A 26649-nucleotide genomic window follows, 5' to 3' on the forward strand; every position below is an offset into this window, starting at 1 on the left:
AAGTCACTTAACCCCCATTGCCCAGCCCTTACCACTCTTCTGCCTTGGAACCAATACACAGCATTGATTCTAAGAGAGAAGGTGAGGGTTAATAAAAAGAAAAAGTCAATATACTGACTGATGGGGAAAAGGAGTTGGATACCTGTCTTCCGAGCTCCTTTCCACCTTTGGAGCTATGATAATAGCTGTTGTTTGGCTCTAAAGCCCCATCTGGCCCTTAAATTCTATGGCAGATGGCCGGCAGATGCTTTCTCAGAGGCTAATAGCTGTCCGCCATCTTTAAAACAGACAACAGTGCTGCCATCGCAGGAGGGGCTGGTTCCGGCACATAGTTTAGAGCTAGGAATTTTCTTGGCAAAGATGAGGAAATGGAGGCAAACAGGGTTAAAAATGACTTGCCCAGGGGCACCCTGCTAGGAAACATCTGAGGCCAGCCTTGAACTCAGAAAGATGAGTCGCCTTGTTTCCAAGCCAAGAACTCTATCCACTCTACCATCTGGTGCAGGTTGTGTATTTGTAGAAATATATCCTATATAGGCTGCAGAATGGAGAGCCTGAAAGCAATCCATCTTCCCCTGCAGGATCAGTCCTGAGCCTTTCTCTTGCTCCTCATCAACTGGCTCCTTCTTGGTCCTCTTTTGGCCATGAAGGCTCCTTCACCACCTACTGAAGGATGATGCTATTGCTATCGGCAGAAAGCTAGAGTTAAGTACTTTGAGATCCTACCTAGATTGTAGGTTCCTTGAGGAACTGTTTTGTTTCCCTGGCATATAGGAGGCAATTAATAAATGTTCATTGATTACTACTCTTAGGCTTGAAGCAAAGACTTGAAGCAAAGGATGGATAGTTGACTTCTTGCTGGTGGGTCTTGGTTTGTACTTCTTTCCTGGAATTTATCCCATCCTGCTTGTTTTTTTTTTTATAGTGATTGGCATCATTATGTCTCTCCACCACTGGGCCAGCATATCCTTGGGGCAGGAGACCATCCCTACCTTAAAACTCAGCTCAGGTGACACCTTCTCCTAAGTGCTTGTTCCTCCAAGTGAAAACCATCTTTCTCCTTTTACTTTGTCAGAATCTCCATTCTCTCTCTCTCTCTCTCTCTCTCTCTCTCTCTCTCTCTCTCTCTCTCTCTCTCTGTCTCCCACTTTGTCTCTCTGTCTCTTTTTCCCTCTCTCCCCCCTCTCTCTGACTCTTCCCCTCGGTCTCTGTTTCTCTCCCTCTCTCTTTACCTCTCTCCCCCTCTTTCACTCTCTTTCCCTTTCTTTCTCTCTCCTTCTCTTCTTCTCTCTGTCTCTCTCTCACTCTGCCTCTCCATCACTCTCTTTCTCTGTCTCTTTCATGTCTCCCCATCACATCCCAATTCCTATCACATTAATTGAGGTATATTTTGGGGACCCACAATAAACTATAAACACCTTGAGGGCAGGGGCTGCTTTGTTTTTGTCCCTGTATCCCCAATGCCCAACAATAACTCATAATGGTGTCGCTCTTGAAGCTTTGAAGTGACATGCCCTTTGCCTGCTTAAATTCATGTAATCTTCACCATTCCCGTGTTCTTCTTCTTGTTCAATTGTGTCCAACTCTACTTGGCCCCTTGGACATAGCCAATGGGGTTTTCTTGACAAAAATACTAGAGTGGTTTGCTGTATCTTCCTCCAATGTATCCCCATTTTCCAGATGAAAAGCCGAGATAAAATAGGGGTCATGACTTTCTCAGGGTCCCATAACTAGTAAGTACCTGAAGTCAAATTTGAAATCAGGTCTTGCTTTATTCATTGCACCACTGACAGTCCTATAAGGTGAGGTCTATTATTATCTCCATTTTTCAGAAGAGGAAACTAAGGCATATGGGTAGTTAAAATGGCTCTTAACCATACAGAAACCATACTGCTCAGGTCTTCCTGACTAAATCTGTCCGGGACGATGCCCCTCAGGGTGTCCAGTGCTGTGATTTACTCTAGACCAGTGAAGCCATTGTGAGAGGGAATTCCTGGTGAGGAAATTCCCTTCCACCCATACAGTCAGGCAACTGCCCTTAAATTTAGGAGGAACTAGGCAAGGAAGTGGCTAGAGGGCTGGGCTTGCAATTAGGAAAACCTGAATTCGAATCTACTGACTAGCTGGGCAACACCAAGAAAACCACTTTGCTTATCTGTGTTTATCTGTAAAATGCCAGTGTTGGACTCACTGGCCCCCAAGATTCCTTTCAGCTCTGAATCTACGATCCTGTGAGTTTTTCCTGGGGTACACTGAGAGGGTGAGTGATTTACCTAGGTTCAGTGTGTATAGAAGGGGAGATTCAAACCCAAGTCCTGACTTTTAAGCCAGCTCTCTCTCTCAGGCCATCCTGCATCTCTGTCTTTGCCTATAGTAGTAAAACTTAATAACTATATGTTAGACCAAATTCCATTACTGGCCTTCTTGGTGGCTACTCAATAGTTGAATGAATGAATGAATGAATGTATTAGGACCCTCAGCTCCAAGGCCAGAAGTCTAAAGTTCAAGCCAGAATTCCCAGTGAAATCTCAAATTCCCCCTTTAAAAATTCACTAGGAATTCTTGGGGGTGGGGAGGTAGGCTCGGTCTTGGGCAAAGTTGAAGTGGTAAGTGCTGATGCCAGGGAGGACATGGTTGAGGCCAGGAGGAAAGCTAGGGATGTGGGTGAGAGGAATTCGGATGTGAGCCCAGACTTTCCAGGTCCAGAGATTGCCTCGGCTGGGGCAGCTCAGTTAGCCCAGAGCAAGTATGATGCCAGCTTTGAACGGGGCTCTGCCAGGGGCATTATTCTGAGGGACAAGCACTGCCTGTCTGGGCCCCGCTGCAACCCAGAGCTAACTCCCCTACCAGTAGTGATAAGAAGTAGAAGGGTTTGAAAGAAAGAATTTTGAGAGGGACGGTGGTGAGAATGGTGGGAGAAGTGTGCAGAAGACCCCTTCCTCCCTCCTTTTTTCCTTTTCTTTCCCTCCTTTTCTCATCTTTTTCCTTCCCTTCGGACGCCCATCCATCCCAACATCCATCCTTCTAATCTTTTCTCCATTGGGTATTTATCTGTTAGTAGATGAAGCCCTTTAAAGTTTCGCTCCAGCCTTTCTAAGCTCCACGGATTCCTTACCCCCTTTAAGGGACTCATTATTCCTGTATGTAAATGTAAATGTAAATGGCTTTGTTGCCATTCTGTGAACTTGACACTCCATCTTGCCTCTCCCATCTCCTCCTTGTGCCCATCCCTGTGCCTTTACACCAGCTGGCCCTCAGGCCTGGTTTGCTGTCCCTCCTTGCTTCTTCTTCACATTGGCCAGGGGTGCCCCTTCCTTGGGGAGTGCCTTTCCTGATGACCTACTGAAGGGATCAGGTCCTGGGATCCAGCCAGTTTTCCCTTACACAAATAATAATTCCATTGGAGTGTCTGTGAAATTGTTGGACGTCAGGAAAAGGAGTCTTCCTGCTCAGAGAGGCATAAGGAAGGAGCCATGCAGAGCCTTGGAATCAGAGGACAGAACAGGGGTCAGCACTGGGACTTTTCCCACTAGGGTAAGCACCACAAATTGTCCCCAGGACACAGGTGGGAGATAAGAGGATGCATTCCTATATTGGGGGGGGGGTATAGAAGGGATGGTCCAGAGGCAGATGGGGCGCCTGGCAGCATGTGGCAGCTTTCTATTCCATTTTTTTCTGTGTTGACTAGTGAGCTTGAGGTCAGACACTTTCATTTTTGTCTTTGGGCCTCGGGTGCCTGGCACACAGCAGTCATTTAATAAATGTGTCTCCGATGGAATTGGGTTGTTTCTCCAGTGCTAAAGGACGGACTACGAAGGGCAGTCATTGCCTCTAGATTTGGTGCACTGGATACAGCTTTTAGGGGCTGGTCCTGAGTTTCCTCATCTGTCAAGAGATGATCTGCATCCTTGCAGGCAAGTGGAGCCATGGTAACCCTTTTTGGCAAGGGTTATTCCAATGTGAGTTGTCTGGGACAGTTGCTTGCAGAGCAGTGTCCTTGGTGCCTTTTGCTCCTTTTCCCCAAAGCTGTCTGGTGCCCACAGATCTCCCCCCCCCTTGTAAACAACATTTAATAAAAGGATCTGACGTCCAGACCCAACGTGGGACTCCAGGGGGGGGGACACCCCTGCCCTGGCCAGGTCATATAGATCTCCCATTCCTGGGGGGTCTTGTGGAAGTGCTGGAGCTGGAAGGAATCATCTGGTGGTCCCCAGCTTTCACTACCAAACCATCTCCTCTTCCCAAGTGCCTCAGAATCCCCCTAGGATGTCAGAGCTGAGGTATTTGTCTCCGTGACTGGGTAGTTATCCTGGACCCGGACCCTGAATCACCCTTCTATGCCCCTCCCCTGTGAGCCTCAGTTTCCCGATTTTGGAAATGAGTCTTTTTCAACTTAAACTGGGCCTTTGGTATGGTTCAAGGAAGTGCCTCGGGCCGGCAGCAACAGCCATATCATGTAAAAATAGGGTTGACCTCAGTCTTCCAGCTCCTTTCGTGTGTACCTGGTCCCAGACATCTGGGCAGTGAGCCCAGTTCATAAAAGCAGTGAAAAAGCGACTTTAACCCCAGCCTTTGGGGGAGGGGAGGCTAGTGAGGTGTCTGGTGCCACCTGGAGCTCCTCCCTAGACAGGAGGAATTCCCAGATAGGAGGCCCACCAGATTAGTGAGGGGCACATTCCAGGGGGCACTCGGTGGCCTTCTCTCTGTCCTTTAGGGGACCCCTGGCCCAGGCTGGATCTTCACCCCTCCAGCCAGTCTATGTTCTGAAAGGAAGGAGGCAGGCCCTGGGGCATGCCCCTTGGAAGGCAGTGCCACCTTTCTCAAGCTCCGAAGCCTCCTGGCACTGCGTCCCAGCCCCCTGTGCCCGCCTGGAGGCTGGGGACCAGGGAGGGCGCCTGTGGAGAAATGCTGCTGCCCAGCCTCCTGCGGGCATTTCCCCTCCCCTGGTCCCCCAGGGAAGCTGGGGCTGTTCGGGGTGGGAGAGGGCTGTCTGCCCAGGGAAAGAGGTCCCGCCTCCAGTCCCTGCCATGGAGGATGTGCATGGGGGGGCGAGGGGGGGTCCTGCCACCTTTCCTGGGGCCCTGGGCTTGTGGGGGGGGGGGAGAAGGGGTCCTGCCTCCAGCCCCTGCCATGGAGGATGTGCATGAGGGGGCGAGGGGGGGTCCTGCCACCTTTCCTGGGGCCCTGGGCTTGTGGGGGGGGGGGAAGGGAAAGAGAAGGGGTCCCGCCTCCAGCCTCCAGTCCCTGCCATGGAGGATGTGCATGGGGGGGCGAGGGGGGGGTCCTGCCACCTTTCCTGGGGCCCTGGGCTTGTGGGCGGGGGGGGGGCGGTGAGGGGGGGAAAGAGAAGGGGTCCCGCCTCCAGCCTCCAGTCCCTGCCATCGCATTGGGGGCGAGTGGGGGGAGGCGGGGGTGCGGCCACCTTTCCTGGGTCCCAGGGCCATGCACAAGGTGGGGTGGAGGGGGAGGAGAGGTGGTTGCTAGCCCGGGGAAAGAGCGCCTGGCCAATTTTCCCCAGCAACCATCCGTGTTCCCTCCCACCTCCTCGGGTCACCCCACTCCCCAACCAGCGGCGGTGCAGGAGGGGGAGGTGCTGCCTCCTTTACCAGAGCTCTCGCCTCTTCCTCCCCCAAGGGACCTGCGGCTGTACACTGAGGGGGGGGGCGCGGGGGAGGGGTGGTTGCCCTGGGAAAGAGGCCCAGCCTCCAGACCCCGACACCTTCCCCAGCAACCCAGCGGGCCCCGCCCCCCTCCTTCGGGGCCTGTGGCTGGGCGCAGGAAGGGGCGTGACCAGGAAGAAGGCTAGCCAATGGGAGGCGGGCGTGGCGGTGGCCCGATCTCGGCTCCGCCGTCTCTTTGGCCGTCGCGGACGAGGGGCGGAGCTTCTGGGCAGTTCCCCGATCCGGGCTGCCTCGGTCTCCAGGACCCCGGGGCAGATTTTGCCACCGCTCCATTCATGTGAATCGTGTGCCCAGGTTGCAACAGGGTTACTTTTCGGAAGGCCTCGGAGCCGGCGGCCGGAGGGGCGGGGCCAGGCCTGGTCCTCTCTTCCAGCCTCCGTGAGGCCCACACCCACCCCGCCCCCCACTCCCGGATCTAAAGGCGCGGGCAGCGGCGGCGAAGAGGGCAAATGGGAGCAATTCAAAGAAATGGGGATCGCTGTTTTCGGTTGAGGAATGAGAGGGCCGAGCCCGGGGGTGGGAGAGAAGGGGGGCGAGACCGGCCGCTGCAGCTGGGGACAGAGGCTGGTAACCTGCCTGGTAGATAGGGCTTGGTGACTGCCCACCCCCTGGGGCCCCTGCAATAAGGCTTGGGTGCCCTTCCTCCTGACAGCCCACCTGGCTCACCCACTGCTTTCTGGGAGGGATTTTGCCCCCTCCCTTTTCTCCCTGTCCCTTAGTTCCTCAGAGATTTTACCTTGAAAACAAAAAACCCCAAACCATTCCTACCCGCCACCATCTGGGCAGAAAAGGCCTAAACGATCCATGAAGGGGACGGCGGGATGGCTCAGTGGCTTGAGAGCCAGGCCTGGGGAGATCCTGGGTTCAAATGGGGCCTCAGACACTCCCTGGCTGTGTGACCCTGGGCACGTCACCACTCTCAATTGCCTGGCCCTAGTGGAGGTAAAGTGAGCCAGTATGAAGCTCCAGTGACTAATACAGAAGGGCTTAAAATAATCCACAAGGCTAGAGTCCCTCATCCCTGGGATGGGACTGAGCTGGGCCCGCCATGCCAGGCCCCACGGTTAGCCGTCAAATCGAATAACAGAAGAGAAGGCTGAGGAAATGGTGGTTTTTTGTAGGCTTGTCAGTAGAAGCCCCTAGCAGGGCCCCAATTCCTGCAGCAAGAGCCTGCGGGGGGCGGCAGGCAGGGATGGACCACGAAGCCCCGAGTTCAGTACACACCAAGAAGCACTTCGGTCTCTCCCATTATAAACATTTATTTATAGATGTACATTTCATAATTCTAATCCAGCCTGAGTGAGCCTTCAGGACCGAAGCTGGGCAGCACAGCTTCTGCCCTCCACAGAGTGGACTGGAGAGAAGTCGTGGGGGGGCGGGCTAGCTCACTTGGCTAACGTGGGTACAAGTGAGGCCAAGCTTGAGTCATCTTCCACTGAGACTTCTCTGGGGGGAGGGTTGGTGCTGAGGGCAGTCACCAGTTTAGAACAGCTGGTAGAGTTCCCTCTGGACCCCTCCTTCCCCCTTAGTTATTCATTCATTTATTTATTTATTTTTAATGAAGAAAAAGGCCAAACACAACTCAAGGAGAGGATCATCTCCTGGCAGCAAAGAAGTAAGGCTTAGGAGTAACTGGGCTCAGTGACACTTTGCCAAAGGAAGACCCATTTCCAGGGCAACTGGCTGATTTCAAGGGCTGGGTATAAACTCTGGGAATAAATAAAAGCTCCCTCCCTCCCCCTGGCAGCAACAGCTGTTTGAGAAAAATCCTCCTTCATAAAGTGAAGATAAGAAAGCCATTCTGATTCAGCAGAATATCCTTAGTCCAAAGAGGATGGAGGAGGAGACCCTGCGGGTCCCACATCCTCGGGAAGGTCGCTTTGCTTGGACACGGTCCCAGGGTGAGGGCTGGCTGCGCTGCCCAGGCCCCTGGGGGCTGGCATGGGGTGCCCAGGAGGCCAGGGAGCTGTGCCTCAAGGGCCCCTGGGGGACCTCAGGAGGGGGAGAGGGATGGCCTGGCTTCCCTCTTTTAGTGCATTCCAAGCTTGCCGGGTCCTCCTCACCGGGCTCCAGTGAGTAGATGCCCACGACAGGGGGCCAAACTGCGCTTCTTGTGGTACAAGCTATGTTGGGAAGGGGGACCCGAGGAGCAGCACGGGGGGTGAGTTCAAGGTTAGTACAGGGAAGCGGACGGCCATTGTCCGTCGTGGCAGGCTCGACAGTCTCGGACACACTTAAATACTGATGAGCTCGGGACGGGGGCCAGACCCCGGGCACTGGGAAGCCAGCCAGGCCCCCAGCTGACCCGGTCCATAGACCGTGTTTTTCCTCCTTGCTGAAGCCCTGCAGCTCCTAAAAAGGGTTCGAGAAAGTTCCATCCGGTCATGATTAGCTCTGCTTAGAAATCACCCACCAGAAACCAGACAAAAATCCTTCATCCAGGGGGAAAAAATCACTGGAAAGCCGACTGGCACTTCCCTGCGCCGTCAGCCGCGGCCAGTCTAGATTTGAGAGGAGGCAGCCGGCCGAGCCCGATCCCTGCATAGTTTAGAGTGTGAAGCCATTTCTGTATTGGGGTGTGTGTGTAGTTACACAGGTACACACACACCCCCGCTCCGAGGGGGCAGAGCGGCAGGTGTACACACACACACACAAACACACGCACAACTATAAATTAAATCCTATATTTTCTCCCGTCTTCCTCCTTTCTAGTAGGTCCGCATCGGAAGGCTTCCAGGGAGAGGCGGCCAGCGGGCTGGGCGGGCAGCCTGCGGCCCTCCCGGCCTTCCCCCTCCCCCATTGCTGCAAGTTTTACATCCTACTTCCGTTGCCATGGCTGCCGTTTCCTAGGAGAGGACTGAGTGCGGAACCTCCTCGGTGGTGGGAAGAAGAGAGAAGCTCAGTAGCTGGGCTTTCCTGTCCTAAGAGCTTTCTGTGTTTATTGGGTGAGAGAGAGGGCAGGTGTGCATTGCGCAGCCTCCAATTCCACTTTAATTTAAGGTTTTGCTCCTTAAAGAGAATGTCCATCACCTTGGCTCAGTGCACTTCTCCGAAAATTCTCCACGTGTTTCATCGTCTGGGGACGAAAGTGGTCATGGCATTAGCGTGGCCGCATGCCAGAGCTGCCCTCTGCCCCCCCATTTTGCTGGGGGCCCCCTCCAGGATCCCCCCGCCATCTTGTGTGGCTCCCGCTGCTCCAGGGGCCCCAGAAAGCAGCGCCCCAGGCAGGCCAGCGGCTCTGGCCTTAGGTCTTCCTTTCAGGGTGACAGGCCGCCCCACCGAGAAGCTGTCCTCCTCCTGCCCACCTGAGAATCCGGGGCGGGATTCAGGGATGCCCCCCCCCCCATCCCCTCTGCGGCCTGCCTGCCCTCTCCTCGGCCCCTGACGCTCCCTGCTCCTAGCCCTTCCAAGCTCCGCCGGCACCTCATGACCCCTGGTGACCCACGGGGAGCCGGGAGCAGAAGGGCCTCCCCCCAACTCTCAGGAAGGAGGGGGGTTCCTGGAAGTCTTCCTCAGGCGCTCATCAGACATTTCCTCCCGGTCGATGCTGGTGCTGGCGCTGGCGCTGCCGGGTCCTCCCCTCCGCCCCCGCCCCCTCCCCGCTTCTGGTTAGCAGAGCGCCCGTGGACGCGGCTCCGGAGAGGGCAGCCCTCCTCCTCCCCCAAGGCTCGGCGCCCGCGCTTGGGGGTGGCTCCGGCTCATACTTGGGCCTCAGCGGGGCATCTGGCAGCCACTATCCGTGCAGAGAGGCCTGTATCTCTGACAGTCTGTTACAGCTCGGGGTGCTCATCCTCTGGGCTTTGTGGTACAGGCTCGTGTCTCCAAAGTAGCGCGCTCGGTAGAACAGGCTCTCTTCTGCAAAAGAGCTGGCGGTTAGGGCGGCCCCCGAGGCCCGGGGAGGCCCCCACTCACGCGCGAGCCGAGAAGGCAGAGAACCTTCTCAGAGGAGGCGGGACGCCCTGACGTCCTGACGGGGAGCCGAGCCCCATCCCCGGCCCCGCGCCGGGGGCACGTCTTCACGGGAAACGCCGGCGCCCCGTCCGGCCCCCCGCCGGCCCCTCCCTGGAGGCCCCACTCACTCTGCTGCTTCTCTTTCCAGCAGTTGTTGCGGAGGTTGGCTATGTAGTCGTCTTCCACGTTCCGCTCTACCGTCTTTAAGCTGGCGCCGGTAAACTCGTCCCCAAAGTTGTCCGACACGTAGTAGGTCACTTTGAGGTGCTCAGTCGTCCGCCTGTGGATGTGGCCCACCGACCTGCCCGGAAACGGACACTGTCTGAGCGGGAGGCCGCCCGGGCCCTCCCTGCCCGCCTCCGGGGGTGCCCCTGCCCGAGCGGGCTCTCCTCTACTCGTCTCACGAGGATCCGGACCTCCAGAGCCAGGCCGGCTACAGCAGCCCAGCCTGGGCACGGGGGCACCGGGGAGCCGCGGAGGGAACGTGAGGGCAGAGGAGCTCCCTGCCCTCCCCCTGGGGTGCAGCAGAGAAGGGGGGCCGGCACAACGCCCCCCCACGGGCACATCCTGGGGGCCCTGGGCGCCCCCCCGCCCCCAGCGAGGGAGAGCGGTACTAACGGCCTTTGGCTGAGACTGTAGGGTGGGCTGGAGACCATCATCTGGCTGAGTGCTGACACGACGATCAGGATGAGGATGGGCATCAGCTGGACGAAGAGCCCCAGGCCACCCTTGGAGGAAGACACACAGCCTTGAAGCCAGCCGGCTACAGCACAGGCGCCCCCTCACACGGGACGGGCAGGGGTCCCCTAACCTGGGGGGGGGGGCGCGGAAGCAGGGCTGCAGTTGGGGGGCCAGCCATGCCTGCGCAGCAAACACCACTCGGGCCTCAGCAGAGGCGTGGAGTGGGGCTCCCTCTAGTGTTGGCACGGCAGAGCTGGCAGGAGCCACGGGCAGCCCCTGGGACCTGAGGGCCGGGGCTCGGGGAAGGCCGGGGAAGGCCCGGGAAGGCCCGGGACATGGCCAGCCCCAGCAGGAGCCCCTGCTCTCCCCTTGCTGGGGTCACTCACGTCACCCTGGTTCTCACGGCGGTCAGGCCTCTGGTGGTAGGTGTAGCGCATGCGCCCATTGCTGTACACATGAATGTTACCTGGGGGCACAGGGAGGCTGGTGAGGCCCTGTGAGGGGGGGGAGTCACAGGGAGGCTGGTGAGGCCCTGTGAGTCTGGGGGGGGGCACAGGGAGGCTGGGGGGGGCACAGGGAGGTTGGGGGGGGCACAGGGAGGCTGGTGAGGCCCTGTGAGTCTGGGGGAGTCACTGGGAGGCTGGTGAGGCCCTGTGAGGCTGGGGGGGGCACAGGGAGGCTGGTCAGAGGCTGGGGGGCAGGGGCGAGGGGCGGGGAGAGGTCTTACTGGAAGGGAAGCCGCCGCCAAAGAACATGTTGAAGAGGTCCTCGGGGGAGATGTCCGCCTCAAAGCCCCGGTGGAAGTCACCGTGGCCCTGACCTGGCCGGGTGGCCGGACTCTTCTCGTCCCCAAACTGGTCATACTGCCTCCTCTTTTCTGAGTTGCTCAGCACGGCATAAGCGGTGCCGATGGCTGCGAGGGAGGAGATGAAGAAGGTCAGGGTGGCCGCGGGGCCGGGCGCCACCAAGGGGAGGGCAGGCCGGGGAGCCCCAGGACAGAGGCCTGAGCGCCCGGAAAGGTGGCTCCCTGCGGCCAGGACTCAAAGCCGAGTCTGCCCTCCCTGGCACGCTGCTCTGGGTCCGGCCCTTCAGACGCCTACTTGGAGGTGACAAAGGCCTCTCTGTACAGGGTATCGTCGGAGCCAGAACGACAGCCCAGCCTCAGCCCGTCTTCATTTCACAGTGAGGAAACCGAGGCTCAGAGGCCCCATCGCTGGCCAAGGCTCATGGCCGGGCCTGGCTCCTGACCTCCAGAGCCCACAGCAGGCCTGCACAGACAAGCTGCCAGCAAAGGCCTTCAGGGGCCTCCCTTCCAAGGGAAGGGCCTGTGTGGTGGGACACCTCGGAAGTGCCCGGCGCGAGGGCTGCGGACCTCGTCGAGGCCCCGGACAACAGGCACCGAGTGAGGAGGCCCGCAGACCCTCCTCAAAATGATGCTTTTACTCCCATGATCGGCCTGGGGTGCCGAGGAAGCGGGTTCTGCTGAAGGAGAAGCCCCGACCCCAGATGTCAGCCCGCCCGGCCACCAAGAAGGGCTGGGAAGGGAGGACAGGAAGGAGGCCGCTGGGGAACATGGGGCTTCCCAAGGATCTGCGTCCAGCTCACACCACCCACTGCACCACGACCGGAAGAGGCTATCCCGGCTAGAGAAGTCGCAGCTTCCCTCGGAGTCCTGACACAGCTCCTGCCGGGAGCTCCCCAGAAATAAGCGGGAACCCGCGAGGGGTCTGAGGGGAAAAGCCTCGGGCGAGCCAGCACTGCACTCTTTCTGCTCCCCGGTTTCAGCCTTTCTGAGGAGGAGGCCTCCGCATGGCTGAGCTGGGGAAGCAACCAAAGGCCCCCCCAAATCCTCTGAACCCAAGTCTGCCCCGAGCTTCGGTGTCCTTCCGTTATCCCTGTGTGCTTCCGCGCTCGAGAGGTCCACCCTGAGCCGGGGGGCCGAGAAGGGCTGCCGACACATCAGCGATGGAGAAACGCCGACAAAAGATGGCCTCCGGCAGCCACGTCACCTGGCCTTCTCTGGGACCCGGAGGGCAGATTGTGAGGCCTCTGGAAGACCGAGCGCGCCCAGGGCCTGCGGGCCGGACAGCGGGAAGCAGGGAGGGCCTGGAGGAGAGCAGCCAAGACCCCCTCGATCCGGCAGGGGACCGTTTGCTCGGCCCAGGAGAGTTGGGCTTCAGCTGATAAGGAGGCGGGCAAGGATCCGTTTTCCTCGCTGTGTTCCCTCTGCAAGCGGCGTGTCCAGACGGGCGATTCCATCCGGGCAGAAAAGCCCTGCTCCGAAGTCCAGGCCCCACTCCGGGCTGACGGGCCTGGAGAGCGGCCTGGGGCGCCAGAGCCAAGGGAGCTGCCCACATCCACGCGGTCAGCAGGTCCTGACTCTCCCCACGACCGCGGGTAAGCAGTGACAAACACTGTCCCATCTGGGCCTTCCCCGGGCCGGTTCTGCCCTTTCCGGGGAGTCCTCTGAAGAGCCGCATCTTCATCATCTCTGCTTACTGCTGGGCGTCACTCGAACCCTCTCCCTCTCCTGAAACGGCTCCTCGGGTGACGTGACCCCATTGACCAGCTTAACGGACCCTTCTCTTCTGGACCTTGGCCCGGCCATCGGCCGGCCGGCCCCTCTCTGGCCCTCCTCTGGCGTTCTCTTGCATCCCTCGCCCTCCTCTGGCCAAGCTGCGCTTGTTCTCCAGGGCCTCACGGTGCCCTCTCTGCTACTGGACAGAGCCGGCTGCCCTCCCCCGGAGGCTCGGCCCCCAGGGTCTCTGACTCTGGGCCTCTCCTCTGGCCAGAATGGCCTGGAAAGCCAGCTCCAAGGGCGAGCTCCTCCAGGAAACGCTCCCCAGCCTGTGCTTGGAGCCCCTGCTGGTACTCCACAGAGGTGTGAGGGGTCGGGGCCGAGCTTCCCGGAGGCTCACAGGCCCTCCCTTCGCCTCAGCATCCTCCCCACACCACCCGCCATCAGGGCTCCCTCCGTGGGGAATCCCTGAGCAGGGCCCGTCAGAGCCGGAGGACGCGATGCCGCCATCCCCTTACCCTTAAAGGCCTCCGTGGCGCCGGGCGCATGGTTCTTGTCAGGGTGAAATCGGAGGGCCAGCTTCCGGTAGGCCTTCTTCAGGTCCTCCTCGGAGGCGTCCCTGCTCACGCCCAGGATCTCGTAGTAGTCCTTACACTGTTTGACCCTGGAGGGGAGAAGGCTCTGGGTCAGCGGGGTGGGGGTGGGGGGCCCAGAGAAGAGCCTCCTGAACAGCAAAGACCCCCATCCCCTCCCCCACTGCTGTGTGCCTGGGCTGGACAGCTGCAGCCCATGAACAAACCTCCAGCCTCGGGGTTCAAAGGCTGCTCAGAGTAGAGATTCTAACCTGGAAGAGAGTGTTAGCCCTGGCAACGCCCCTCAGCCTTCTGCAGGCCACACGGGGCGAACAGGAAGAAGCGGATGCGCAGGGCCCTGCGGTCTTTCTGGCAGGCAGAGACCCTATTTCATAGATAACCCTCACCCCGGCCCTGCGAGGACACAGACGGCTTCCAGCTTTTCCTCAGACCGCAGGAAGGCCTGGGATTTGGACTGGGCTTCGGAGGGCGGACTGCGTTTCCCGGCATCTTGCCTCCGCACACGCCCTGCCTCCCGGGTCTGCCTCTGCCTTAGCAGAAGACCACCGACACCAGCTCCTGTTCTAAATACTGCTGGCGGGTGAGAGGGAGAAGGTAGGGACGTGGGGGCGGGAGGAGGTTTGGCCTCCTTCGCTGCTGGCAGGGATGATGCTCGGGCCGGGCCTAGCAGGGGGATGTCTGGATGAGCCCCGAAGGCTGTTGGGAGAAGGGTCTAACGAGTCTGTTCTGGCTCACCCCCAACCAGGGCTGTGCACTGGGATAGCCAGAGGGGATTGTAACCCATGTTCTATGCAGCTCCCACAGGTTCCTGGGCAGGGATTACGGTTCTATAATGCTATTTTCCTGGGTCCCACTCTAGTCGGCAAACAATGCGGGGACGAAAGCCATGGCCAACGCCTCTGGGCTGCCCAGGCTGCTCCCTACCTTTTCACAGCTTCCATCTGGTCTTGGGTGTAGCCTTTCACGCCTTCTCCGCCAGCCTCACCATTGGCAGAAGGGGTTTCTCCCCCACCTGATTTCCGGTGAGAATTGGCTGTGTCTTTTGGCCTGGACTGGCCATGGGAGGTCTGTCCGTTCTGGGTGAGAGATTCAATCAATGCTGAACAAAGCAGAGAAAGGAAAAAGGGTCAAGATGTGAAATTCCATCCCGTGCAACCTAAAGCTTATTCTCTGTGTTGCCAGGCACAGGGGCCAGGGAGGAGGAGCGGGACAGCTCACAAGGTCCAGGGCCTCATTCCTTTCCCAGTGCTGACTTGGGAAGAGGAGACGCTGCCTGCACGCCAGACCCGCTCTTTGATGGCAGGGCAACGTGTGTGGGGTCTGGTCACTCTTCTGGGAATGGAGGGGCCCTCAAACACAAATGCAATTCCCCCATCATGGCTGAATTATTCGGATTCCACTTTACCCGAGACTGACAAGCCACTGTTATCCCTAAAAACATGTCTCCAACTCCCAGTCATGAAAGCTTTCTCCCCCACGAGGAATTCCCAAATCAGGAATCTCTCCTCCTTCAGATGTGTTGCCCATAAATCAATCATTTGACTCCCGTTTGAGAAATCCCAACCACCTAGCAATCCCCCAGGACGTCTAGGATTTCCAGCACAGTCTTGGTCCAAACTCCTGCTGGAGGCGCTTGAATTTCATGAGCGATCATTTTAAAAGTCAGAAAGCTCACAGAATGCCAGGAGCCACGGGAAGGGGGGGGGGGGCAGCTTTCCTGAATTTCCTAACTTTTGGTGCACTCTGACTTGGGCTCTGCTCCTGCACATCTGCAGAATTAACATAGCAAAGGAAAAGCGAAAAAAGGGCCAACGGAATAGAAAAACTCCTTCTTTTCAGGCCTCCCACAGCTGAAAATTCAATTTCCAACATGAATGTAACAAATAGAAAGTACTTAAATGAGATCAATACATTTTTGCCTTCTTAATCCTACTGAAATGGCTGCACCCACCAACATGGCTGGCAGCAAAGGGCTCAACTACAGTCAATTTGGAAACTGGCTATTATTATTTCATCTGATGTTCCCCGCATCAGAATGAAGGTTGTTTGCCCTCAACGTTGTGATCTCTCCTTATAGTTTTCTGCCTTTTAACTCAGTAGGTGTTCTGGTTCTGGTTCTGTTTGTTTTTTGGCCTCTCTCTCTCTTTTTTATCTCTCCTGTCTGGAAGTGGCCCAGGGAGATCAGTGGACAGCCGAGTTGAGTTTTCACTTTGACTCTTTCCAGAGGTCCCTTTGAGCTATCTCTGGCCCCCTGTTTAAGACCCAGAGTCCCCTGGAACCCAACTGGGATGTGAAGTTGAGAAACCATGTTCTAGAGCCACATAGAGGCTTTTTTGGAGGGGGTGGGAGTGGGGTGAAAGGGCAGGAAGAGAAAAAAAACCACTGAAACATTGGTCTGGTATCCAATTTTAGGGCAGGTTCTTAAATGCAAAGTATGCTTTTCTATGGCAAATATAGACGTGTGCAGTTGGTGTTCATGCAGCTGAGGAAGGCAATGGAGAAGAGAGGGTGAATGGGAGGCCAGGGGGCGGCGCGGCCCCGTGGAACCTATCGGTCTAAGAGAAGGAAGAGGGCCAGGAATCTTAGTCTCCAAAGGATTTCACCAGGCTTCTGTTTTAAGCTTTGGAAGAAAGAGCTGCAACATCCCTCCACTCCAGGAAGGCAAAGAGGGGGTTGGGAGCAACAAGGAAGACTAATGAGAGAAGATCATGGGACGTGGGGCCGGAAGGGCAATTGAGAGATCATCATGTTATCCAATTATTATTTTTAACCCTCACCTTCCATCTTGGAATCAACACTGTGTATTGGCTCCAAGGCAGAAGAGCGGTAAGGGCTAGGCCATGGGGGTCAAGTGACTTGCCCAGGGTCACACAGCTGGGAAGTGTCTGAGGCCAGATTTGAACCCAGGACCTCCCGTGTCTAGGTCTGGCTCCATCCACTGAGCCTCCCAGCTGCCCCCATGTTGTCCAACTCTGTCTGTTCCGTTACATGAGACAACTGAGGGAAACTGAGAGGCCGAGAGGTGATTCTGACTACGCGGCACCCATTTTCTGGGTTACGGCTCTGACTGTTATGCCCAAAGGCAGTGCCAGCTGAAGGCAGGGGAAAACAGCACAGCAGACAGCAGAGGCCCCGGTGGGGCCGGCACAGCAGAAAGGGGTGTTTCATGCTGGGGGCTCCAGACTAGGCGACGGCAGTTTCCGGAATGCCATTTTCCATCCCTTTTTGTCCCTCTTTAGTGCTTAGAATACAACTGCCTACCCAACGTCGTCCGCTCCTCCTTCCCGGCCTGAGGGCTCTCCTGTTCCATCCACTGCCTTGGGTCCGAGGACTGCTTCGGTCGCCTGCTGGCTGTTTACTGAGCCCTGCACGCTCTCCCCCTCCAGACGGCCGAGTCACGGGCCTGGAGAGCCCACCAGCCTCGTCGCTGACCTCTGACCTCGGAAGGGAGGCTCCCCCGGCACGTAAGCCCACTCCATGGTCAGCCTCCTCACTATTTGTGACAAAATGGTCTTCCTTTCCAGAACGGCTCCTGCTGCTGCTCGGTGCCGTCGGATCTTCTCGCTCCAGGTGGGGGTTCGGAGAGGCCGCCCTGCTGGGCCATTTCCTTCTCTGCTGGATGAAAGCAAACAGAGCTGAAGCACGGTGCCAGGCTCCCTCAGCTAGTGAGGTCTGAGGCGGAATTCAAATCCAGGTCTTTCTGGCTCCAGCGAGCGGCTGGGACGTCCTGCTTGGCGTTCGTGTGTCTGAAGGAGGGGGCAGGGAGGCTCCCACCAAGGGACCGCCAAGGCCTCTTGCAGGGACTGATTTGTTGCCCGCCACCCCTCGGCTTTCAGCACTCCGATGTCTTCATCTCGGCCCTCCGAGAACGGATCCTCCTCGAGGGCGCCCGGGGCTTCCCCTCCTGGCAGGGCTAGCAAAGAGAGCTCCTGGCCAAGGAGGCTCAGCGCCGCTTCTGAGCGCGCAGCCCACGGCAGAGCCTTCCCTGACTCACTTCTTACACCGAAGACACCCACGGCACGAGCCACGAAGGCAGCTGGTTCCTCAAACCCGAATTCTGGAGGCGAGCACGGCTTCGGCCCTGGAAAGGCTCCACATTTGGAGAAAGCAGGTTTCTTGCTTCCACAGAGGGTGGAGGAAATACTTAACGTAGGTTTCTTGTGACAGCAAAATCATGCTGGATTCATAGTTGAGGGGATGTGTGTCCATGGTGCAAAACCCTGCTTTTGGTTTTGTTTTTCTTCACCTGCCCTTTGTTTAACTAGGCCGTCTGCCAAGAGACCGACCACCCTCCAAACGCTTGCTAAGCCCACCCTGTCCTTTCTGGAGCCTGGACAAAAATGTACTTGTCCCATACAACTTCAGTAATTGTCCCCTTCCTGCCCGGCATATTAGATATAGGAAACTAGAAGTGCTTGGAAAAGTCCCCAGTCTTCCCCACAGAACTTGTCTTCTTCCCTAGTACGGAGCCTCTTTCTTTATGTGATCCCAGATCTTTCCCTGCACTGAACATGTAACGTTCATAAAGGAATAGCATGAGCTGGGATCTGAATCCTGCCTCTTCCTCAGATGCTCTGAAAGTTCATCGCACAGAAAGGGCTATCTCTGGATAGAATTAGTTGTATCCTTGTCTCTATCGTGACTCTATTCTGGATATATCTCTGCCCTCTTTTCCCCAACCCCTTCTCATGATCCTTTCTGGGTATCACGGGTAAAGTGCCTTCACTCGTGTGGACTAAAAATATCACTGCCTTAAGTAGACATTTCTAAGCTTCTCTCCCACTCCCCTAAAACAGTGACCACTGACTGGCATCAATAAGCCCTGTGTCCCCTCCCGGTTTCCCCATGGAACTCACGATTGACTTGTTTGACATTTAAAAAAGAGAAAAAATGAGGGTCATGAATGAAAGAAAAACCTCCATAGGTGGAGGAGACAGCTATTGAAATAGGGGGACGGGGAGGACTATTCTTGAACAGAAGCAACATAGGGGCCCATCTACACTATAAAATGGAGAAAAGTGCCTTTTTTAAAAAGGTTGGATTAATTTTGACAGACTTTAATATAATGAATGAAAATAATTCGTTCATCTATAAAGCCTCTATAGGTATTCAAATGTGGAATATTTCATAACTCCAGCTTCCTCTGGCCAAGAATTTTCTCTCACAAGTCAAGACTAGCCCTACATACTTTTTTTTGTATGTGTGCCAACTCAGTGTAAAGCTAGATGGGAAAGATTGGGAGTTCCTGGGGAGGAGGATTGGATTGTTATCTGTCATTTCGGAGTAAGCCAACGTAAACCTGTATTTTGGCAGTGCCATGGCACACTGACTGAATTATGAAAAAGAATAACTCATGCTGATGGCTGGACGACAAACATCAGAATGACTGAGCTCATCTATGGGGCAGCTTCTTATAGGCTGATGCTCCAAGTAGGTAAGACTATCTGTATGTCTCCTAGTTGCCCCTAAAAAGACAAATTCTTTTTGAGCCTTCAATTCTGTCATGTTTTTTTTTTCACTCTCTGGTCATTGGTGCATGCAAGGCACAAGACAGTATTTCTGAGTATAGCAGCATCACCATAGTTTAGTGGTGTCAAACTCAAATAGAGGGGTGACTAAGCCATTAGGAAGAATCTCTTTGGGCCACCTATTGACTTAGAAAACCACATATTAATATTAATGGTTTTACTATATTTTAATTTAGTATCTTGTTAAATATTTCCCAATTACATTTTAATCCAATTTGGCTGCCTGCCACATTTTTGATACCTCTGCTGGTAGGGGACTTAACTGTGAGGTAAGTCTAGGTTTTTACAGTAACCCATTTCTCAAGAAGCTTCCTCAAGATAGTCCCTCAAGATTTTCTATAGACTAGCTGAGGGTAGACTTCCAAGAAGAGAGTAAGCAGGCTAAAGATCAATTTGTACAAACATGACAAAGAAAAAGTCCAGAAGCCCTGTGCCCCATAAAATCTTCTTCCTGGATTTCTAAAGCATTTGGGTAGAGTTCCTAGTCTACGAGTTGCTTTTCATTTTCCAGGCACAGATCCTGAGTCTTCTGATGGGGCCATCTATTTCTGGATGTAAGGCTTACACTAACAGAATAATAAACTTTAAAACTTTATACCTGGATACTTCCATGGAGCTACCATCTAATCACTGTGGTTCCTCCTCCATTAGAGCACAAATCAAACCCAATTCAATCTGTATCATTACTTCACCATGTCCTCCCATAAATCTTCCATGGAGAATCTATTGCATCGTGCAGGATGCCCCTCTAGGTCTTTTAGCAATTCTTGGGTACCACCATGGCATTTGAAACTTTAGACCGAAGAGTAAAATGGGAGCATGGGCGCCTTCCCCCACTCCTCTTCTGCCCATTTCTAGATGCAGCCTCTTCCTACAAGGTCACCAGTTGCCCCCATCTGACTCACAACCTCCTTCAACCTTTAGACCCCTGGGCTTCCAAAAGGGGTCTTCGGAGGTCTGGTTGGCATCTGGGAAGTAGCTTCCAGCAAGCCAGCAGTCAGGGATGATAGAGATGGTTCTGTGGGTTTCACAGTCATCCAGTCAATAAACATTTATTGAGCACCTACTATGTGCCTAGGTACTAATTCTTGGGGATACAAAGAAAAACAAAGCTAGTCGCTGCTCTCAAGGAGCTCGATCTAATGGAGAACAAAACAAGGAAACAACAGCGCACATCCAAGACTCAGACAGGACAAAATGAAAAGCCTCAATGATGAGCGAACCTGGGGGTGTAACAGGAGCCCATGGCGGGCCTTCCCGAGCCCACCTCCAAGGAGAATAAAAGAAGCTGGGCTGGAAGGTCGCGGCACCGATTCCTCCCACCCCCGAAAAAGTCGTTCTATTTCTTGATCTCACACTGTAATTAATCCCTTTCCAAAGCTAGCAATTGGCACCCTTCCGCTGCGTTGCCTTCTGGGAAATGCAGTTCATCTTGGCCTCACAGTCATTCTCCTCCCTCCACTTGCCCGAGGGAGAGCGCACTCTCGCTCCATGGGAACTTCAGGTCCCGAGATGCTTCGCGCGCGCAGTCCCAGCAGCGGGCCCTTCTCGGTTTCCCAAGAGTCGCTGGTCCCGAAGTAGAGGAGTCGGCGGACTACAGCTCCCAGCAGTCTCCAGCGTGCCATTGCGCAGGCGCGACCGGGCCTTGCTGTCTCTAATCCCTTCCCCCAGCTCTTCCAGCCGTTTCCCTGGGTTCGTTGCCCCTGCCGTAGCGCCCCTGGTCCCTCTCCGCCGTGCCCCAGGGCCCCGACCGCCTGCCCTCCCTGTCGGCAGCGCCACGTACTCACCGCGCACCCTCGGCGTTGGGTAAAGCCGCTGTGCCTTCTCCAGGAAGCGCAATGCTCGTTCAGGCTGGCGGCTCTTGATGGCGCTAAGGGCGATGGTGATACAGCGCTCGGCTTCATCTTTATTGGATTCCATGGCGGAACCGGGACGCGAGACTAGGAGACGGACGGATGCCGGTGGGGAGGGCGGGTTTCGCCCGCGACCGGCGCCTAGTGGAAGCGGGGGGAGGCGTCGCGTAGATATGACGTCACAACACCCTCCCCCTTTCCCACCTTGGCCTTCCGCACTGAAGGCCGGAGCTGAGCGGTTAGGAGGGGAGGGAGGCAGCTTTGGCCACAAACGAGCCTTAGCCTCCTATTATAGACCAGGCCAGGCCAGACTAGACCTGATCTCATCCGAAATCAGATAAGCCGTCTGGACTCTCCGAGTTCTGCTCGGCGCTGGAACCAGGAGCCAGGAGAGAAGCGCCTGCCCTCGGAAAGCTTCGAGTCAGTCTAGCTTGGGACATATGGGCCGAACTAGGACTTTTGAGCAGAAGGGCGAGTGGAGGGCGGGAGCCCAGACCAGGAATTCTGTATTTGATTCCATTAGTGATTCGGTGTTCTCTGGGGTTTATTGAATAAGGAGAGTGATCTGCACTTTAGGACAGCTAAGAGGAGGCTAGTCTGGATTGAGAGGAAGAGCATTCTGTGCATGAAAATCAGACAATGAAGCAAGATGGGAGCAGACATGGGATCCATGCTGGATAATGGAAAAAGGGCCAGGAAGGGGCCCAGAAAAGCTTCAGAAATGACAGACTTGAAGGATGCCAACTAAGGATTCTAAGGGGTGGAGGCCCCAGGCCTATGGAATCGGGGAGGCAGGAGGAAGGCCAAATTTGGGTATAGACTCAGAAGGGGACTCATGTACATGAATTCTGTAAGGGTAGGTGGAAGCCAGACTTGGAAGAGCTTTAACTGCCCTTCAGTGGAGTTTGGATGTTATCCTAGAGGCAGTGGGGAGTCACAGGAGGTTACTGAGCAGGAGAGTAGCATGACTTGACTTGTTTCTTTAGAAATCAATTAACTGGGATAGCTAGATGGCTCAGTGAATAGAGAACTAGGCCTGGAAATGGGAGGTCTTGGGTTCAAGACACTAGCCATATTGGGCAAGTCACTAAACCCTTTTTTTTTTTTATTGCTCAGCCCTTACTGCTCTACTGCCTTGGAACCGTTACTGGTTCTAAGACAGAAAGTAAGAGTTTTTTTTAAAAAAAAGTAATTCATTATCAACATTTATTAAGCACCAGCTCTGTTATAGGCACTCTGCTGGGCCCTGAAGATGTTTTTACAAACACTCCCTATTCTCAAGGCTCTTCTACTCTAAGAGAGGAATATAGTCAGATAATATACCAACAACTATTTACAAACAAGAGAGACAGGACAAATGGGAGTTAACAGAGGAAAGGCAATGTGACTTGACGGAAGCCAGGAGGGAAGAGCATCATTCTAGATGGGAGGATAACTGGAGAAATGCTTGGAATTAGGAGATGGAATTTCTTGTGAGGGGAATGGCAACACTGCCAGTGTCACCAGATCAAACACTAGGTTTAAGAAGACTAGAAAGATACCAACAAAATAGGAGATCAATGAATTGGGCTTGCAACTTAAAGTAGAAAAAGAACAAGTTAAAAATCCCCAGATAAAAACTAAATTGGAAATCATAACAATTAAAGGAGAAATTAATAAAATTGAAAGTAAAAGAATTATTGAATTAATAAATAAGACTAGGAGCTGATACTTTGAAAAACAAAATAGATAAAGTACTGGTTAATCTAATAAGAAAGAAGAGAAACAATAGTATCAAAGGTGAAAAGGGTGCTCTCACCTCTAATGAATAGGAAATTAAGGTAATTATTAACAACTATTTTGCTCAATTATGGCAATAAATATGACAATCTAGGTGAAATGGGTGAATATTTACAAAAATATGAATTGCCTAGATTAACATATAATCCCATTTCAGAAAAAGAAATTGAGCAAGCCATCAAGGAACATCCCAAGAAAAAATCCGTATGGCCAGATGGATTCACAAGTGAATTCTATCAAACATTTAAAGAACAACTAATCCTGATACTATACAAATTATTTGACAAAACAAGCAAAGAAGGAATTTTACTAAATTCCTTTTATGACACAAATATGGTACTGATTCTAAAGCCAGGCAGACCAAAAACAGAAAACTAGACCAATCTCAATGAATATAGATGCAAAAATCTTAAATATAATATTAGCAAAAAGTCTCCAGCAAATGATCATGAGGATTATTTACTATGGTCAGGTGGGATTTATACCAGGAATGCAAGAATAGTTTAATATTAGGAAAACCATCTACATAATTGATCATATCAATAATCAAACCAACAAAAGTCACATGAAAAGTCATAAAGAAAAAACCTTTGACAAAATACAACACCCATTCCTATTGAAAACACTGGAAAGTATAGGAATATCTAGGCCTTTTCTCAAAATTAACAGTATAATATGGAAATAGGTCTTGATCAATGACACATGTAAAACCCAGTGGAATTGCACGTCAGCTATGGGAGGGGGCAGAAGGGAGGGAAAGAACATAAATCTTGTAACCATGGGAAAATATTCTAAAATAAATAAAATTTTCCAAATAAAATTAAAAAATAGAAAAAATAATAAACTATATTAAAAGCCATCAGCAAGTATCTGCAGTGAGGACAAGTGGGGACAAGTTAGAAGCCTTCCCAATAAGAACAGGAGTAAAGCAAGGATGGCCATTATTACCTCTTATTTAATATTGTTCTAGAAACACTAGCGATAGCAATTAGAGAAGAAAAAGAAATCTAAGGGATTAAACTAGGCAATGAGGAAACTAAACTGTCTTTGCAGATGATATGATGGTCTACTTAAAGAATCCCAGAAAATCAACTAAAAGGCTAGTGGAAATAATTAGCATTAGCAAAATTGCAGGGTATAAGATAAACCCACATAAATCATTAGCATTTCTAAATATTTCCAACAAAACTCAGCAGTAGGAGTTAGGAAGAGAAACTACATTTAAAATCACTCTAGACGTAAAATATTTAGGAATCTGCCAAGTCAAACACAGGAATTATATGAACACAACTACAAAATGCTTTTTGCACAATTAAAACGATCTAAATAATTGGAAAAACATTAATTGCTCATGGGTAAGATGAGCTAATATAATAAAAATGACAATCCTACCCAAATTAATCTACTTAATGCCAAACTACCAATTAGAAAAAAATATGACAAAGTTCATTTGAAAGAAAAAAAGACCAAGAATATCAAGGGAAACAATGAAAAAAAATATATGAAGGATGGGGGCCTAGCAGTACCAGATCTTAAATCAGTAGTCATCAAAACAGTATGGTATTGGCTAAAAGGAGGGTTGATAAATGGAATAGACTAGGGGTAAATGACCTCAGTAAGCTAGTGTTCAATAAACCCAAAGATCCTAGCTTTTTGGACAAGAACTCACTGACAAAAACTGCTGGGAAAATTAGAAAACAGTATGGGAAAAATCAGGTTTAGATCAACATCTCACACCCTATACCAAGATAAATCCAAAATGGGTATATGACAAATGTAAATAGTGAAATCATAAATTAGGTAAACATAGAATAGTATACCTGTCAGATCTGTGGGAAAGGAAGGAATTTAAGACCAAGCAAGAGATGGAGAACATTAATGACTATGATTATATCAAAAAGGTTTTATTTAAAAAAAAAAACCCAAATGCAACCAAAATTAGAAGGAAAGCAAAAAACTGGGAAAACATTTTTTATACCAAAACTGACAGGTTTAATTTCCCAAATATATAAGGAACTAAGTCAAATTTACAAAAAAAATCAACCATTCCCCAAATGACAAATGGTCAAGGGACATGAATAGACAATTTTCACATGATGACATCAAAACTATCAATAAGCACATGAAAAAGTGTTCTAAATCTCACCTAATTAGAGAAATGCAATTAAAAATTCTGAGGTACCCCCTCATACCTGGTAGACTGGCCAATATGGCAGCAAAGGAAAATGACAAAAGAAGGGATATGGCAAAATTGGGACACTAATGCATTGCTGGTTGAGTTGTGAATTGATTCAACCATTCTGGAGGTCAATTTGGAATTATGCCCAGAAAGGCTTTAAAAGAATGCCTGCCCTTTGATTCAGCCATACCACTGCTGGATTTGTACCCCAAAGAGATAATAAGGAAAAAGACTTGTACAAAAATATTTATAGCCAGGCTATTTGTGGTGGCAAAACATTGGAAAATGAGGGGATGCCCTACTATTGGGGAATGGCTGAACAAATTGTGGTATCCGATGGAGATGGAATACTATTGTGCTGTAAGGATTGATGATTTGAAGGAATTCCATGGAGACTGGAACAACCTCCAGGAATTGATGCAGAGTGAAAGGAGCAGAACCAGGAGAACATTGTACACAGAGACTGATACACTGTGGCACAATCGAATGTAATGGACTTCTCTACTAGTAGCCATGCAATGATCCAGGACAATCTAGAGGAACTTAGGAGAAAGAATGCTCTCCACATCCAGAAAAAGAATTATGGGAGCAGAAACACAGAAGAAAAACATAGTATCAATCATGCGTTTTGATGAGGATGTGATTGGGATTTTGGTGTTAAAGATCACTCTTTTGCAAATATGAATAACATGGATTTAGGTTTTGAACAATCATACATGTATAACCCAGTGGAACTGCTTGTCAGCTCTGGAAGGGGAGAGGGAATGGGTGGGGGAATCATGTAACCATGGAAAAATATTTTTAAAATATATTAAAAAAAAAAAGACTAGAAAGGTAAGAGGGAGAAGCAGTTAATGAATGGCTTTGAACACCAACGAGAGGCTTCTGTATGACCTTTGAGGGGATAGGGAGTTACTACGTTTTTTTGAAATAGGAGGGTGACATAGTCAGACCTGCATATTTGGACAGCTGGGGGAGTGATGGACTGGGGTGGGAGGAAGAGGATTCTGGGCATGAAAACCAGTAGATAAAGCAAATCTTTCTACCTTTACTTTCCTTGCATGTAAACCTTGCCACCACACAGGGCAGGCCCACATTGACTTTCACCTAAATGATTGTGAAACCCCTCATTGTTTTCCTTTGCCTTAAGTCTTTCCTCACTCCTACAATCCTTAAGCCCAGATCTAATTGTGTACCTTTCCACTCAGTAGCTTGGCCCCAACTTAAATCATTTCCCAATTTGTTGGCCATTATTCTCTTTCCCACACTGAAATCCAACCTGATTGGTTTTCCCTTTCATATGACCCACCATGGATGATTCCCATGTTTTTGCACTGGTTCCACATGCCTAGAATGTACTTCCTCTTTATATCTACATCATAGCCCTCTTCTTTTAAGATTCTGCTTAAGCATCCCATGGAGCCTTTCTTGCTACTGCCAACTGCTGGTGCTCTTCCCCCCTCCCCCAAACTACTTTGAACTTATATAGATGTACTTCTGTGGGTACTTATTATATTCTCAGTCAACAGCTATTTAGTATCCATCTACTAAGTATTCAGCACTGCTAAGCTACTAAATACTTGTTGAACAATTCATCCTGTATATTTAAACAATCATATGCATGTCTCTTTCTTTAGACTGAGATTATTGAGAGCAGGGATCTGTGTTTTTTCCTCCTTTCTTTGTTATCCCAGTGCTTAGCCTGGCACATGGTAGACACAATAAATATCTGTTGCTTGACTGACACCTCAGCTCTGTTTTTTGGTTTCCTCAGTTTCAAGATTTGTTTCAAATCACTTTCTGTAGAAATTCCTTCCAAGTCCATGAATCATGCCTGTTCCTTCTTTCTGAGATTCCCTTTGAACAATTCTGTATATGTATTATAT

At 52.2% G+C, this 26649-nt stretch overlaps 1 protein-coding gene across 2 annotated transcripts; it reads right to left on the reverse strand.

Moving 5' to 3' along the window:
* Positions 1-6924: 6924 nt before the first annotated feature.
* On the reverse strand, positions 6925-20996 carry DNAJB12 (DnaJ heat shock protein family (Hsp40) member B12). Of its 2 annotated transcripts, XM_056799440.1 has the most exons (9): positions 20740-20996; positions 14349-14523; positions 13350-13495; positions 11041-11226; positions 10700-10779; positions 10251-10360; positions 9761-9933; positions 9386-9536; positions 6925-8757 (listed from the first exon to the last, which is right to left on the reverse strand). In XM_056799440.1, the coding sequence occupies exons 1-8, from the start codon at positions 20870-20872 to the stop codon at positions 9415-9417; spliced, it is 1125 nt and encodes a 374-aa protein (XP_056655418.1). In that variant the 5' UTR covers positions 20873-20996; the 3' UTR covers positions 6925-8757; positions 9386-9414. The 2 variants fall into 2 exon arrangements, with proteins under 2 accessions (XP_056655418.1, XP_056655424.1); XM_056799446.1 differs by having other exon boundaries at positions 6925-9536; positions 20740-20962.
* Positions 20997-26649: the final 5653 nt, after the last annotated feature.

This window comes from Monodelphis domestica, chromosome 1 (assembly GCF_027887165.1).
Source record: "Monodelphis domestica isolate mMonDom1 chromosome 1, mMonDom1.pri, whole genome shotgun sequence".
NCBI classification, from domain to species: Eukaryota; Metazoa; Chordata; class Mammalia; order Didelphimorphia; family Didelphidae; genus Monodelphis; species Monodelphis domestica.

Excerpts from the sequence above, each read along its gene's own strand:
- DNAJB12 (XM_056799440.1), bottom strand. The coding sequence starts at position 20,872 with ATGGAATCCAATAAAGATGAAGCCGAGCGCTGTATCACCATCGCCCTT. Across the intron at positions 11,227-13,349 it reads CGCCACGGAGGCCTTTAAGG|CCATCGGCACCGCTTATGCC; the intron begins GTAAGGGGATGG and ends CCTCCCTCGCAG. Across the intron at positions 9,934-10,250 it reads TACAGTCTCAGCCAAAGGCC|GTCGGTGGGCCACATCCACA; the intron begins GTTAGTACCGCT and ends GTTTCCGGGCAG.